Source organism: Morus notabilis, unplaced genomic scaffold, assembly GCF_000414095.1.
Source record: "Morus notabilis unplaced genomic scaffold, ASM41409v2 Scaffold489, whole genome shotgun sequence".
Lineage (NCBI taxonomy): Eukaryota > Viridiplantae > Streptophyta > Magnoliopsida > Rosales > Moraceae > Morus > Morus notabilis.
In genome coordinates, this window is record NW_010357331.1 from 159,828 (window position 1) to 174,670 (window position 14,843).

Here is a 14,843-nt window from a genome sequence, read left to right on the forward strand (position 1 = left end):
GTTAATATTCTTGTCCTTTTTCAGTAAGTTCTGTGTACTCTCTACTTTCTGCATCTGCTTTTTTCACTTCCTTAACGCCTGTTTGCTTCCCAAGAAAAAGTTTGTAAAGAATAAATATTTTGTGAGGGTATATGTTTAGTTTGAATTCTTCCTCATTACATAGAAAAGTAAAAACATCGACATATAAGTTCATACTTGTAATTCTTTTTTCTCTTTTCTTCATTTTTTTTGTTTGTTTATGTTCATGGCTTGATAATGTCTTTCATGGGATTTGATTTGATTTGATTTGTAGTTTTTCATTTGTTGAGATCAAAATATATATCTTTTGCGTTTCTTCTCATCAGAATCTAAACTAGTTCACTTTGCATATGGCTGTTTTTAATCTCTAATAATATTATATACACATAAATATATGTAATATATTTCTCAAATCTGTACAAATAATTGTTTCTCCAGAATTTTCCCTAAACAGGATTTTCTAATGAGTACTCACACCTTCATGTATTGTAATATGCATTTTGGATTCAGAAGAAGGAAAGAAAGAAAAATGGCAAGGAATGCCAAGTTCTTGGTGGGACTTCTGCTCGTGATTTTCTGGGCAGCCATGGCAGAATCTTCAGAGAAGCATTATAAATACAAAGATCCAAAGCAGCCGATAAATATCCGAATAAAGGATCTAATTAGCCGGATGACATTGGAGGAGAAGATTGGTCAAATGGTGCAGATTGACCGCACTGTTGCCTCATTTGAGGTGATGAAGAAGTATAAAATTGGTAAAAATTTTAAGTCCTCGTTTATTTCACCGATTCGAATTTTCAATTTTAGATTTTTACAGTAAAAAGCTCTTAAAAAATGTCATATCTAACTTTTTCTGCTACAGTAAAAACCTCTCAGAAAATATCACATTTCAGCTCAAATTAAAAACTCAAATTCGCAAAGTGAACGAGACTTAAGTCTCGTCCTTCTCTTTTTCCCCTAGAAAAATAATAATTAAGGTAACACTGCATTTTTTTTTTTTTCCTTTTTTCCTGTTAATTCTGTTTCCTGCAGGTAGTATACTAAGTGGAGGAGGAAGTGTTCCGGCCAAGGAGGCGTCACCAGAGGCTTGGGTTGACATGGTGAATGACTTTCAGAGAGGATCTTTGTCGACCCGTCTCGGGATTCCGATGATTTACGGAATTGATGCTGTTCATGGCAACAATAATGTCTACAAGGCAACAATATTTCCACACAATGTTGGTCTGGGTGCTACAAGGCAAGTAGATATGTTGTCATGATAAACATTTTCTCAATCCAATCTTGCTAATCTTTAGGCTTTGTTTTGATTGGAGGGACATGAAATGGGAAGGAGTGATAAATAAGTGAGGTGAGGGAAATGGAGAGGGAAGAGATCTCAAGGAAGGAAAGAAAATTAAATGTGACTTGTCATATGTGGTATAAATAGTAAGGGAAGACAAGAAAATAGTCTTTTCTTTGTTCAATTACCATTTTATCTTGGTTTGTTTGTTTTCATTCCTCTAATATCCTTTCCTTTCACATTTCCTTCCTTTCAAACAAGTCCTTAGTGATGCAAATTGAGGTGGTGATGTGATCAGTTTCAAAGTAAAACATCCACCGGATTAATGGTTGACTTCTAATTGGCAACTGATAATAACATCAAGAACAATAATTGTAAATATAATCATGTAGAAGTAGTGGTAATGATAACAGATATTGACATAAGGAGATAGCCTTATGTCAGCCCATTCTGATATCTGATAATAGCTTTTTGCCTAGAACAATTACATTTAGATTTTATAACTCTTTATCTTTTGATATGCTAATTTTGGAACTGCATTGAATCAAAATAAGATTGAGTTTCGCTATCATCAAGCAGGGACCCTCAGCTTGTTAAGCGGATAGGAGCTGCAACTGCACTTGAAGTTAGAGCTACCGGCATCCAATACGTTTTCGCACCTTGCATAGCGGTAACTAACTAGTTCAATCGAAAATTTGATCATTTCGAATTCTTTATAACTTTAATTTCCCAGTTGCAGTCGTCTGTCTCACTTAAATCATGCTTATACAGGTTTGTAGGGATCCGAGATGGGGCAGATGTTACGAAAGTTACAGTGAGGACCCAAAGATTGTGAGAGCAATGACAGAGATTGTATCTGCATTACAAGGAGAATTACCTGCCAACTCTCGCAAGGGTGTTCCATATGTTGCTGGAAAGTACGTACGATAAAAACCTTTTTAACTCTCACATCAAAATGTTATAATTTAAAGTGGCTATAGAACTCACATATCAGTTCAAACTCAGGCTCACAGTTCGGAGGATTTCTGAAAAATATATATATATACGTATATATTTGTATCTATATAATATAGAACTCGCATAAGGTATAATCTATCTTGAATCATGGAACTCTAGTTCATGGAATTTTATGTTCTTCCTTTTGGTCATTCTTTGGTCTCTTGTACATCACGTCTACATAAAATTGTTCTTATTTGAGTTTTCTAAATATAGATCAAGATTTATTCATTTTCAAATTTTCTGAAAGGTACGAAAATAGGAAAAGAAAAAAAAATTCCCCTAGTTTCCTTCAAATGGCGATCCAACAAACAATGTGAAGTAAATCGAAGATCTAACCGAGTAGAATCTTTGCAGAACTCATATTAAATAAAAAGAAAATATGAAAATCTAGTTCTTTTAATGTGAGAAAAGTTAACTACTCTAGACATTTAATTCTTGGATTTTCTGTCATTCTTTGGTCTATAATACGTCACAGGTCTATATAAACTTAATTTTTTTTTTCTAATATTACTTTTGGTCAACATTTATGAGTTTTTTCACAAAAGATTGAGGATAATACGGAAATAGAGCTTAGCTCTAATTGTTGACTTGAATTTGAAATGGTCCTTGTGAAGTTGACATCTTGGACAAGTGATTGGTCCAAAACATAATGGTATACTTCAACTTGCCGTGATGTATAGAAAGGAAAGATTAAGAAAAACATAAAAATAGTATTATTATCTTAGGCGTTGAATTTGACGTGGTGAATGCTTTCTTGGTCCCCACTATCAAACAACATTCATTTTCTTCCTTTTTTATTTGTTTAATATTTATTTATGGACACCTTTTGCTTGGAAGGGGAGGAAAAGGGGTATGGGCAATTGGTCAGATTCAGATTCTGTTATAACCTTTGGGTAGAACTCATCCCCAAAAGTTAGCTTGTAAGGAGAGGGTATCCAAATGGTTATAAACCCACATGCTAAGCCCATACTTTAACAATGTGGGACTCAACTAGGATCTTAACAGATTCATTTGGATGCATCACCGTAATTTGGTGCGTGTGTGGAGGGTTGGGTCTGTTTAGAAGCCTTATGCTTTTCCCTTTTCAGGAATGTCTTGGTTGGAAGCAATTAAGCAAACAAAGAGGGTGTTGGTTGTATATTTGGATTGCAGGCTGCCATATAGATGTGTGTGTGTGTGTATGTGCGTACGCACGTAGGAGTAAATTGTGCTGTTCCATCTTAAACTATTTGTTTTTTTCCATAATGGAGTTTGAACTTTTAATTTTAGCAAAATACATCCTGAACTTTAAAATCAGTAGCAATTAAAATACAATAGGTAATGGCGTTATAAAAAATAGTTCTAGGCACATGATTTACATGACATGATTTAAAAATAATAAATTTCTTCTTTTATGTGCAAGTTTTATGTCTTAACCCGTCAATTTGATAAGTTCATTAGCTATTAGACCTTAATTGCTACTTATTTTAAAGTTTAGGATGCAATTTGTTAAATTAAAAGTTCAGGGTCAATTATAAAAAAAATGAATAGTTTAGGGGTGCAATAATGGAATTTATTCTATATACACACGCGTAATTCCGCTAACATGTTGAAGTATGAAACATTAGAAGGCATCAAATATGTATCACCAAGACATTTATTATTAGTTACCCAAACTATTGTTTTAACTTTCCAACGTTAGTATTGCTTTAAATAAATGTCAGTTGCCCTTCCCAATTCTACATGTTACGTGGTAATATGGTCCTCCTGATAGGAGCAAAGACTAGCTTATATATGTCTTATTTTATGAATCTGTCTAAGATACTTTAAGGGTGTAAAAGGAAATGCCCCCTCTTTCTAATGGCTCACGAAAAATAGTGGATTTTTAAGTCAATTACCAGAACTATCCCTCTTTTCCAAATTGCCTCCACTTCCCTCTCTCGTTCTCTAAAATGCTATCCACATCAACTGTAAAACTAGTATTTTTCCACGGTATCATGAGATACTAAATAGTCCTGCCATTCTACCAAGGTTGGACCATTTCATAACTACTAGAGATTAAGCATCACAATACAAATTAAAATTTGTTTGTTGTGAAAAATACTCAAATCTTTGTCATTGGAACCAATCTCTCAAACTCCCTAGTGGTTTGTTTAATTTTACTCTAGTCCTTTGTTTGTACTTGACTATTTCACCATTATAATGGACAGCAAAAACGTAGCAGCTTGTGCAAAGCACTTCGTGGGTGACGGCGGAACGACGAAAGGCATCAATGAGAACAACACTGTGATAAACAGACATGGTTTGCTCAGCATTCACATGGGTGGCTACTACAACGCTATCATCAAGGGTGTGTCAACCATTATGGTATCATACTCGAGCTGGAACGGAGAAAAGATGCATGCCAACCGCCAACTTATCACCGGTTTCCTCAAGAACACTCTTCGATTTAGGGTAAAAAAGACGGAAAAATCAGTATTTTGCGCAACTTTCACTTCAGCTTCTTCACCATCTTGGTTGGCAAAATGATAAACAATCTAACAAGCTTTTAAATCCTTTTCAGGGGTTTGTTATCTCGGATTGGCAGGGCATCGATAGGATCACCTCACCGCCTCATCTTAACTACTCATACTCTATTCAAGCAGGAGTTAGTGCCGGCATTGACATGGTAATTCTATTGAAAATTTGCTTATTCCCTTATATTTGCATTAAACTTTGTTCTTACACACATTGTCGGGATATGTTACAGATCATGATTCCATACAACTATACAGAGTTCATAGATGGTCTAACCTACCAGGTGAAGAATAAGATTATTCCCATAAGCAGAATTGATGATGCAGTGAGGAGGATTTTGAGGGTTAAGTTTATAATGGGTCTGTTTGAGAAACCACTGGCTGATTACAGCCTTGTCCATGAGCTTGGTAGTCAGGTAAGTAAGTTAATCAGAAGCCTAAGACGCCAATTATGGATGAATGGATTTTCTCGATGAAAATAAGAATTAATCCAATTGGATTTTCGGTTTTGACATCCAACCGAATTTAATGTAGGTTAGATATCCAAACTAGATTGGATTGGTCGAATATTCAACGTAATTTGTGCTTCTATGTTACAGGAGCACAGAGAGTTGGCTAGGGAAGCTGTCAGAAAATCTCTCGTGTTGCTGAAAAATGGTGAACATGCCGATAACCCGGTGCTACCACTTCCAAAGAAGGCACCAAAGATTCTAGTTGCTGGTACTCATGCAGACAATCTGGGTAATCAGTGTGGTGGTTGGACAATTGAATGGCAAGGACTAACTGGCAACAACCTCACTTCAGGTATATTGGAAGCATAAAAAAGAACAAAATCCATTTCGAAAGTGTGTATTTCTAAACAATATGTCATAGCATGATTTAAAGAGTATGCAAATCAGACGCTTTATGAATGAACATTGCAGAATTCTAGAAGTTTAATAAGTTTCTCATAATCAACTATGCTTAACACGAACCTTTGTACTGAACAGGTACCACAATCCTCACAGCCATAAAAAACACTGTTGATCCAAAAACCGAAGTGGTGTACTTGGAAAACCCGGATGCAAACTTTGTCAAGTCCAACGAATTCTCCTATGCCATTGTCGTGGTAGGAGAACCCCCGTATGCAGAAACATTCGGTGACAGCTTGAACTTGACAATCCCTGAGCCTGGCCCTAGCACCATCACAAATGTGTGCGGTGCTGTGAAATGTATTGTTATAGTCATCTCGGGCCGCCCTGTTGTGATCCAACCCTATGTTGCACAAATAGATGCTCTTGTTGCTGCTTGGCTTCCTGGAACTGAAGGACAAGGTGTTGCCGATGTCTTGTTCGGAGATTATGGGTTCACCGGAAAGCTTCCCCGGACTTGGTTCAAAACCGTTGACCAACTCCCCATGAACTTTGGAGATCTGCATTACGATCCACTCTTCCCATTTGGATTCGGCCTTACTACAGAACCTACCAAAGCCAATTAAAAAGGCCATTGGTAGCAGGAGCAACAACATAATGTCATTTTTTTTTTTTTTTTTTTACAGAAGCAGAGTTAACTCCTATATCTCATTGGTTATTGTTGAGATTGAAATAAACTTGGCACCTAAAAGAGTTATATGGTTGATGAGGAAAACATTTTTCTGATTCACGGGAGACAATGCCAAAGTTTGAAAATGACTTTCTAGTCTATTTAAATCACTCCCCCTTTTTTTCCGGTCACTTTTGCTAAGTTGTCACCGTTGCCCCCACTATTGTCATCAAAGTAGTTTCAATGTTTGATTTCAAGTTATTAAATAGTATACATTTGGAGAATACCTTACTTTCAAGTCTATCAATACTGCTTACATGCCTCTTTTATCAATTTGAATCTAAATATCTATAACCATAGTCATATTATATGAATGGTGAAGTGATTAGGGTTATAATTAAGATAAAAAAAAAAAAATGTTTCAAAGGTTACATATTATACAGAAGTCGAGAAAAAAAAATAGAACAAGTTTGTTACGTCAGGGGTCGGGGCACAGGGTGCTGCCTCTGTCCCCGCCACGATACTGAACTCACAGATCCCCATCCTTGCCACCATTTAAGTCCCCCCAATTACGACATGTCTAGATGCTATTCTTATGAGGGACCTGAATCAAGACTCGCACAGGAAATATTACAGTGTAGATAAATGACTTTTCGTATCAAGGACATAGAACGGTAAAAGTGCAAAACATGAAAGCCTGATTGCATAGAGCTTTATTCAATACAAGTAGTAACGATACTTTATTCACATAAAATATGTACCTCTACGAAACATCATAAAAGAAAAATACCACCATGATAATAAGCACGCAAGTTGTAGCTCAGCTACATGCTATATCTTACAGCGAAATCACTTCTCAGCAGCAGCTACATTTTCAGCTTCTTTTATCTGCCGCAAGGTGTCTGCCTTTTCTTCAAGGAGAGTCTCTATTTTACCATTGATCTTCTCTAACTTCTGTTTGAGCTTGGCAATATCCTTGCCCTTGTCCTTCCCATCAAGTTTTCTTTTCTTATCCCCTTTCTCCTTCTTGTCTTTTTCTTCCTTCTCCTTACCAACCTTTGTCTCTCTTATATGCTGATCTTCCTCACGTTCATCCTTCGATTCTTTCACGTTTTCTTTTATGTCAACATCCCAAGCAGTTACAACAGCTCCGCACTTCGCCTCCTCTTCTTCATCCTTGTATTTCTTCTCCTCCTCCGTGTCCTTCTCTTTCTTCTTTTTTCCTTCTTGGCCATCATCTTCTTTTATATCAATGTCCCTGGAGGTAACTTCAGCAACATGCTTTCCCTCACTCTCTTCATCCTTGTACTTCTTTTTCAACTTATCCTTGTCTTTTTTCTCTTTCTTCTTCCCTTCTTTCTCATCATCATCATCAATATCTTTCTTCCCCCCATCCACCGTCTCACTTTTCTTCTCCTTTTTGTCTTTATCTTTCTTATTTAGCTTCTTCTCTTCTTCCTCTTCATCCCCCATTCCCTTTGTTACTTTCTCTGCATGCTTCTTCTCTTTTTTATCTTTTTCCTTCTTCTCTAATTTATTATGTTCTTTCTCCTTCCCTTGCTTCTTATCGTGCATTTCATCAACCTCTTTCTCTTCGTGGTTCTTAGACTTCCCCCCCTCTTTCTTCTCTTTCTTCTTCTCTTCTTTCCCCTTATCCACTCCCTTATCCACTCCATCCTTCTGCTTCTTCTCCTTTTTATCTTTATCCTTCTTCTTCAGCTTCTTCTCTTCTTTCTCCTTATCCTCACCTTCTTTTTTCCCATGTTTCTTATTCTCCGTCGCTTCCTTCTCTTCACACACTTCGTCCTTTTCTTTCTCTTTTGGTTTAGAATCAACCCGTTCAGTTAGTTTTTCATCTTTGTTTTCTACTGTCTCCTCATGTTTGTCCTTCTTCTTCGCTTTCTTGTCTTTCTTCTTTTTCTCTTTCTCTTTCTCTTCTTCTGTATCGTCCACTTGCACAGTGTCTTTTTTCGTTTTCTTCTTTTCCTTCTCTTCTTTTTCCTTCCCTTTCTCATCTTTTCTCTCTTTCTTTTTCTCATCTTTTGTTGTTTCCTCATCTGGTTCTTTATCTATCTCCTTATCATTCTCCTCCTTCTCTAGTTCTTTATCTTCGTCTCTCTTTTTTTTCTTCTCTTTCCCTTTTCTCCTTTTTCTCCTTTTCCTTCTTTTTTGGTTTCTCCTCTTCATTATGTTCATGCTCATCCTCTTTTTCTTTCTTCTGCTTTGGCTTTACTTTCTCGACGGACTTGATCTCCAATCCAAGCTCCAACTCACTCTTCTCGTCCGGTTCAACATCTATATCCTTGGTCTTCATTTTAACATGGAACTCTTCCTTTTTAATTTTCTTTTCATTGCTGAACTCAGATTTTTCTTCCATTTCTGAACCCTTTCCCAATATTTGAACTGTAACAAAAACATAAAGAGCACTAAGAAGCTAAAGAACCAATCAATAGAAGTATCGAAACTGTAGACACTTATGACTAATGGAGCAATAAGCAAAAGATCATTCATCTAAGTCTTACAGCTTTGGTGATCGAGGAACTGCCTAAATCACAATTATAACAGGCTTATCTCTTACAAAAATCATTTGAATTCCTTCCACTACGGTCGCTATGCATGTTGCAACAAATGTGGGCTTTAGAACGTCATATTGCATAAAGTAAACAAAGTACAACACAGGAGGAGAATCATCTACTAGACTTGTGTGGCAAGTAAAGGACTAATTTCCTATCATTCTATTTCCTCAAGGGAAAGAAAGACAAAAAAAAAAAAAAAAAAAAAAAAAAAAAAAAACCCCCCCAAAAAAAATACCTTAAATAACTTTTATATAACTCTTACGGATTTCCTTTGCAAAGGGTGAAAATTCGGAATATGAGTATTCGTTTTACTTTTTTAACTTAGAAAATGAGAATTCTAGCATACTAAAGATCATACAGAAGTGCAAATATAAAGCTAGAAAGGACAAGAATATCCACACGTGCAGGAAGCAAATTTGGAAGTTGATCAACCAAACTAATAAGTAAAATTAGCAAAACCTTGACCTTGCTTGATGAGCGAAAATAAAGTATTCATTATCGTATGCAATTCGCCGAATATTAGAAACCTCAGCTGTGAAATACTAAACTGTGAAAAAATGCAGGCTAGGAATTTTTTGTGATATAAATTAAAGACAATCGCAATTATTTATTTATTTATTTATTGCGATACTAAAACTCTAGAATAAAATACTCAAGACTCAATGTTATGATGTGGAAAGAGAACAACTTGTAAAGTCTAGATAGATAGATCTCTAATAAAAATTCCTATAAAAAGAATATGGGGTTTTGTGTTTTCAAAACAATGGAAAATAAACCATCCAAAGTCTTTCACTCCAAGTATAAGAAAGAAACCTTTTATTTTTTTAAAAAATTTCATTTTCTTTCAAAGGAAAGAATTGCTTCATCAACACGTTTAAACCATTGGTGACTCACTGGAGAATGAATCAACATACACAGAATCAACAAAACTTGCCGAAAAAAAGATTTTCAAATAAAGAGTGCATAACTTCATTTCAATCTAGTTTTGGATAAATGCAAAGAAAAAATCCACATCTGGGCACCAGAAATAAGTAGGATTTCTAAGAGTTCATTAAGCAAAAGGTGATTCTATTCACACATCCCTTTTTTTCTCTCCACACTCCCTTTCAATTAAAACTTTTTAATAAAAAAGACCCTCTCATTTTAGAGACAATTATAACAGACTTAATTACATAATTAAATTGTATAATAAATAATTAATGATTTTTTCTCTCTCCACACACCCCATGTATTGTATCTCAAATTTTCACTTTTCAAGGCTCCTTTATGCGTTTAAATCCATAATTTTTATTTTGTTACAATATTTTTCTCTTAAAAAAATTAAATTTCAAATGTTAAAATCAAAAATTTTAAAGGGGCCCTCAATGACTATTCTAAAAATTTTCATAGACGCATTTTGGGGCTTTTAGGAGAAAAAAAAAAAACATCGCTCTATCTATTTTAATAAATTTAGGCTAATTTCTGAGATATACTTCACTAAGGAAGGGGTGGGTTCTTGTGATTCGATTTTGAGTTGTATTTGGCGATCGCCAAATTTTGTTCACAATTTTTTGGTGATCGTGAAATTGCGCTTTAACTAACGAGTGAATAAACACTTGAATAAACACTTTTAACATTTGACCGTAAACTTTAACCCAATGATCCTCCGGCTTCCACTGATTTCATCGTCTTTTTCAGCCAACGATTATATTGCTTTTAAAAAACTATAAAAATATTAAATGTATCATATGATCAAAAGCTTTAACAATATAAATAATAATATTTCCCATCCTTTTCTTTTTTCGTATTTCTTCAATTTTCCTTCTTCTTTTTACGGATGAAAAAGCGGATTGGCATGGTAATTTCGGGAAAAGAAAAACCCCCCACTGAGCAAATTAATAATTCAACACACACACACACAAAGAAAAAAAAAGGAAAAAAAAAAGACAAACTTCACAAACAAGGAAAGAGATCAAGAAAATTAATCTCTCCACTCAAAAGTCAAACCCATATAAACTTTGTATCGTTTCCAATACAGCTGAGTAAATTGTGCAACCAAGATCAAAGACAGAGAGAAATGTCATAGTAATCTTTCTAAAACAGCAACTTTCATATGGAAATGATCCAAGAAAACCTGGAAAATATGCAGTAACAAAAAAGTAAAAAAAAAAAAAAAAAGAATGTTTGTACAGTACCTTCTGAAGGTCTTTTGCCCAAACAAAGGAAAGAATTTCCACGCAGAACTAGTGGCGTTTGTAGGGGTGAGATTCTAGAGAGAGAGAGAGGGCTGTACATAGTTCTACAAATGTCAGAGACGGGGGTTTTATAGCGTTTGGATTTTCCTCAACTACTTGGATCTGTCGACGTTAAACATGGCCACGCGTTAACAACACCTTTTTTTATTCCCTTGTTTTCCTGAGTCTTATTAATACTAGTTAGTCACGCGCTCCGCTTGTGTACAGTCCAAACGACTCGAAGGTCCTGGAAAAAAAAAATAAAACAAAATGACAAAATAAGGCCCGCACGGATTAGATTTTTCAGTTTAGCATTTATGTCTACAGGTCGCAGGCGCATATATTGGGCTTCTAATTTGCTGGTGAGTACTTGAAGTTCGTTAAACGTCCATTTTTTAAGATATAATGATAACGATAGTAGCGCGAAACACTATCAGAATTGTTCAACAAACTTGAACTTGGATCTTTCCTCTATCACTAAATCCGTACTACAAAAGAAAAATACAAGAAGAACTCGAGAACAAGAGAGAGGAGAAGAGTGTGTCTTTCCTTCATGTAGAAAACTCTTTATATAGGCCATTGAAAAAGAATTTTACAAAGCATGAATTAATGAGATTTAAACACACATTATTACGGGGCAAAATCCATTCAATTTCATCAGGATGAATCTAGACACCTTTCTACATCAAGGTTCGGATTTTTATGAAGAAAACCGAAGCCATTAAGCTCACCATTAAGCCTAATTCAGTTTTCCTTCATTAAGTCCCATTACACTCCTTTAAGCACGCCTTAAAGCTCATTTACCAACCATTAAGCACATCATTAAGTTTAGGCAAAACAGCTAGAAGGTCTTAGACAAAAAAAAAAAAAACAAAAACAAAATTGCAAAACAAGGCTCGCACAGAGTGAGCTTTTTCAGTCTGGCATTCATGTCTGCAGGTTGCGGGTGCACACATTGGACCATTAAGCCTAATTCAGTTTTCCTTCATTAAATCCTATTACACTCCTTTAAGCACACCATAAAGCTCATTTACCAACCATTAAGCACAGCATTAAGTTTAGGCAAAATGGCTAGAAGGTCTTGGACAAAAAAAAATAAAGCTCATTTACCAACCATTAAGCACAGCATTAAGTTTAGGCAAAATGGCTAGAAGGTCTTGGACAAAAAAAAATAAAACAAAATTAGAAAACAAGACTTGCACGGAGTGGGCTTTTCAGTCTGACATTCGTGTCCGCAGATTGCGGACGCACACATTGAGCCCCTAACCCACCAAGGTCATGATTCGCACTCCCTTTGCGCATTAGAGAGCCTCTTAAGTACACATGCTTACTTAAGTTTCAAAGTGCAATTTCTTATATACACCACCAAGACTTTATTCCTAATCAATGTGGGATTTTTGCAATTTTCAACTTATTTAACAATTCCAAGTAGCTTACTTAGAGCATCAATTTCTCATTCACCCAATATCCATTTTGAGTGTGTGAATATCCGATTTCGATTTACTTGTGATGGAGAACGCAAATCCATAGAGACCCATCTCAAAATTCAATTGAGCCTCATTTTAATATGGGCCTCAAAATGAGCCTTTAACATGGCTTATGAAGCCATTTTTCCAACACTTGGATGCCTCTTACTTAGTAATGGGGAATTGTTGGTTGCACAATTTATGGTTATGGGTTCTTGAGGATTTGAGAGATTGTTGATAGTTGAATGTATTTGTGCTTGATCTTGTGTAAGATATTATGCATAATGGTGATTTTGGGTTGCTTTTGCTTAAACTATGACCACCAAATGTTTGTAAAATTGCCAAGCTCAACTCTAGTGCTGATTTGTGGAAACACTTACGATCGTGAGTTTTGGGAGTCTTGTTTGTTAAGGGGTTGCTTGCATCGTACTGTGGGGGAGAGAATATTATCATGCATGGGGTTTTCGTCAATTATATCATGTTATTTATTTTTAAATAATTTTACACATAATTTAGGATTGCAAAAACTATTTGCACTGTTAGCTCTTTCAAGGCATCCGCCCTTCCAGCTTCCTCTAACGAAGTTGATACTGTACACTTGACCGACTATTCTGCCGAGACTTCGATCGAAAACTTAGAATTAAAAACTGACAAGCATACTCAGAAGGAAGAGAGAACGGTACTTTTTGATATTGTACACTTGACCGACTATTCTGCCGAGACTTCGATTCGAAAATTTGGAATTGAAAACTGACGAGAATACTCAGAAGGAAGAGAGAGCGGTACTTTTTGATACTATACACTTGGCCGACTATTATGCCGAGACTTCGATCGAAAACTTAGAATTGAAAACCTACGAGAATACTCATAAGGAAGAGAGAGCGGTACTTTTTTATGATGTACACTTGACCGACTATTCTGCTGAGACTTCGATTGAAAACTTGGAATTGAAAACCAACGAGAATACTCAGAAGGAAGAGAGAGCGATACTTTTGACCAACAACTCCTCAAAATTCACCACATGCTAATTTGATTTAGACCCAAATGAGATTTTAATGCTAAAAGCATCGTGGAATGAATGAAGGAATTTTCTCTCTCTCTTTTTTTTTCAATATTAGGATTAATAATAAGGGGAAAAAAACTGATAGCACCATTTCATTTTTTTTATTTAATTTCATATTTAATTAGAGAGAACGATAGTGGACAATAAGTATGTTAGTTTTTATGAAATATGAATGTATAAGGATACGATTAAATGTAGAAATATTTTGATTAAATTGTAAATGTAACAATGAGTGAATAAACTTATTATAAAATTAATTTTTCCACATCAAATCTTCAATTAAAAAATCGTAAAATGAAAATAAGAAAGTGGCAATCCTTTCATGAAGTAAACGATTATTATGCTATAGTTAACAATTAAAGTTAAAGTTTATTGTATTTGGGATCAAAGAGGCTATTGTTGGTATTGCGTACGATATATCGGGTAAAATTTATGACAAAATTGTTAAAGCTTTTGATCATGTGATACATTTAATGATTTTATAGTTTTTTAAAAACAATATAACCATTGACTGAAAAAGACGATGAAATCAGTGGAAGCCGGAGGATCATTAGGTTAAAGTTTACGGTCAAATGTTAAAAGTGTTTATTCACTCTTGGGTTGAAGCGCAATTTCACGGTCACCAAAAAATTGTGAACAAAATTTCGATTGCCAAATACAACTCAAAATCGAATCACAAGAACCACTCCTTCCTTAGGGAAGTATATCTCAGAAATTAAGCCTAAATTTATTAAAATGGATAGAGCAATGTTTTTTTTTTTTTTTTGGTTGCCTAAAAGCCCCAAAATGCAAAGAAAAGCTCTATATTCGCAAAACTTGTAAACCAACTATTCGTATTTTCAATTTGATAAGAGTGAAGTTCAAAGTGAAAGCATGAAATTTTTCTGGGGAACACAAAAATTAAGCATTTGAAATTAGAATCATAAATAATTTTCTTATTTTTTGTAACGAGTCAGTTTCCTGAGCCATTACTAATCGTGACTTAATGCGGAAAATACAATAATCTTAAAACATCATGAAAGTAAAATACTTAGTTACAAAAATTTCAAGTATTTTTTTTAAACTTATTTTGAACATAGTTTTAAACTTAGCCATTCCTCATTTTTAAAGGTTGCGGGATTAATTTAAACGATTTTAAAAATATTCTTGCATGTAAAGTGTCGAAACATAATATTATAGATACTATCAACTTCAGAGCATATTTAATCAGTTT

The 14,843-nt window shown here is 35.0% G+C and overlaps 2 protein-coding genes across 2 annotated transcripts; one reads left to right on the plus strand and one right to left on the minus strand.

Annotated features, from left to right (window-relative positions):
- Positions 1-6,914, plus strand: LOC21397857 (beta-glucosidase BoGH3B). Its single transcript, XM_024168989.1, has 10 exons — positions 1-23; positions 529-773; positions 1,051-1,255; positions 1,877-1,967; positions 2,069-2,214; positions 4,486-4,729; positions 4,839-4,943; positions 5,025-5,207; positions 5,391-5,595; positions 5,781-6,914. The coding sequence occupies exons 2-10, from the start codon at positions 548-550 to the stop codon at positions 6,266-6,268; spliced, it is 1,893 nt and encodes a 630-aa protein (XP_024024757.1). The 5' UTR covers positions 1-23; positions 529-547; the 3' UTR covers positions 6,269-6,914.
- Positions 6,915-6,987: 73 nt separating this feature from the next.
- LOC112092544 (myb-like protein X) lies at positions 6,988-11,177 on the minus strand. Its single transcript, XM_024168993.1, is given in 3 exon segments — positions 6,988-8,422; positions 8,424-8,715; positions 11,063-11,177. Coding segments are annotated over 3 exon segments (1,653 nt in total). The 5' UTR covers positions 11,163-11,177; the 3' UTR covers positions 6,988-7,161.
- Positions 11,178-14,843: the final 3,666 nt, after the last annotated feature.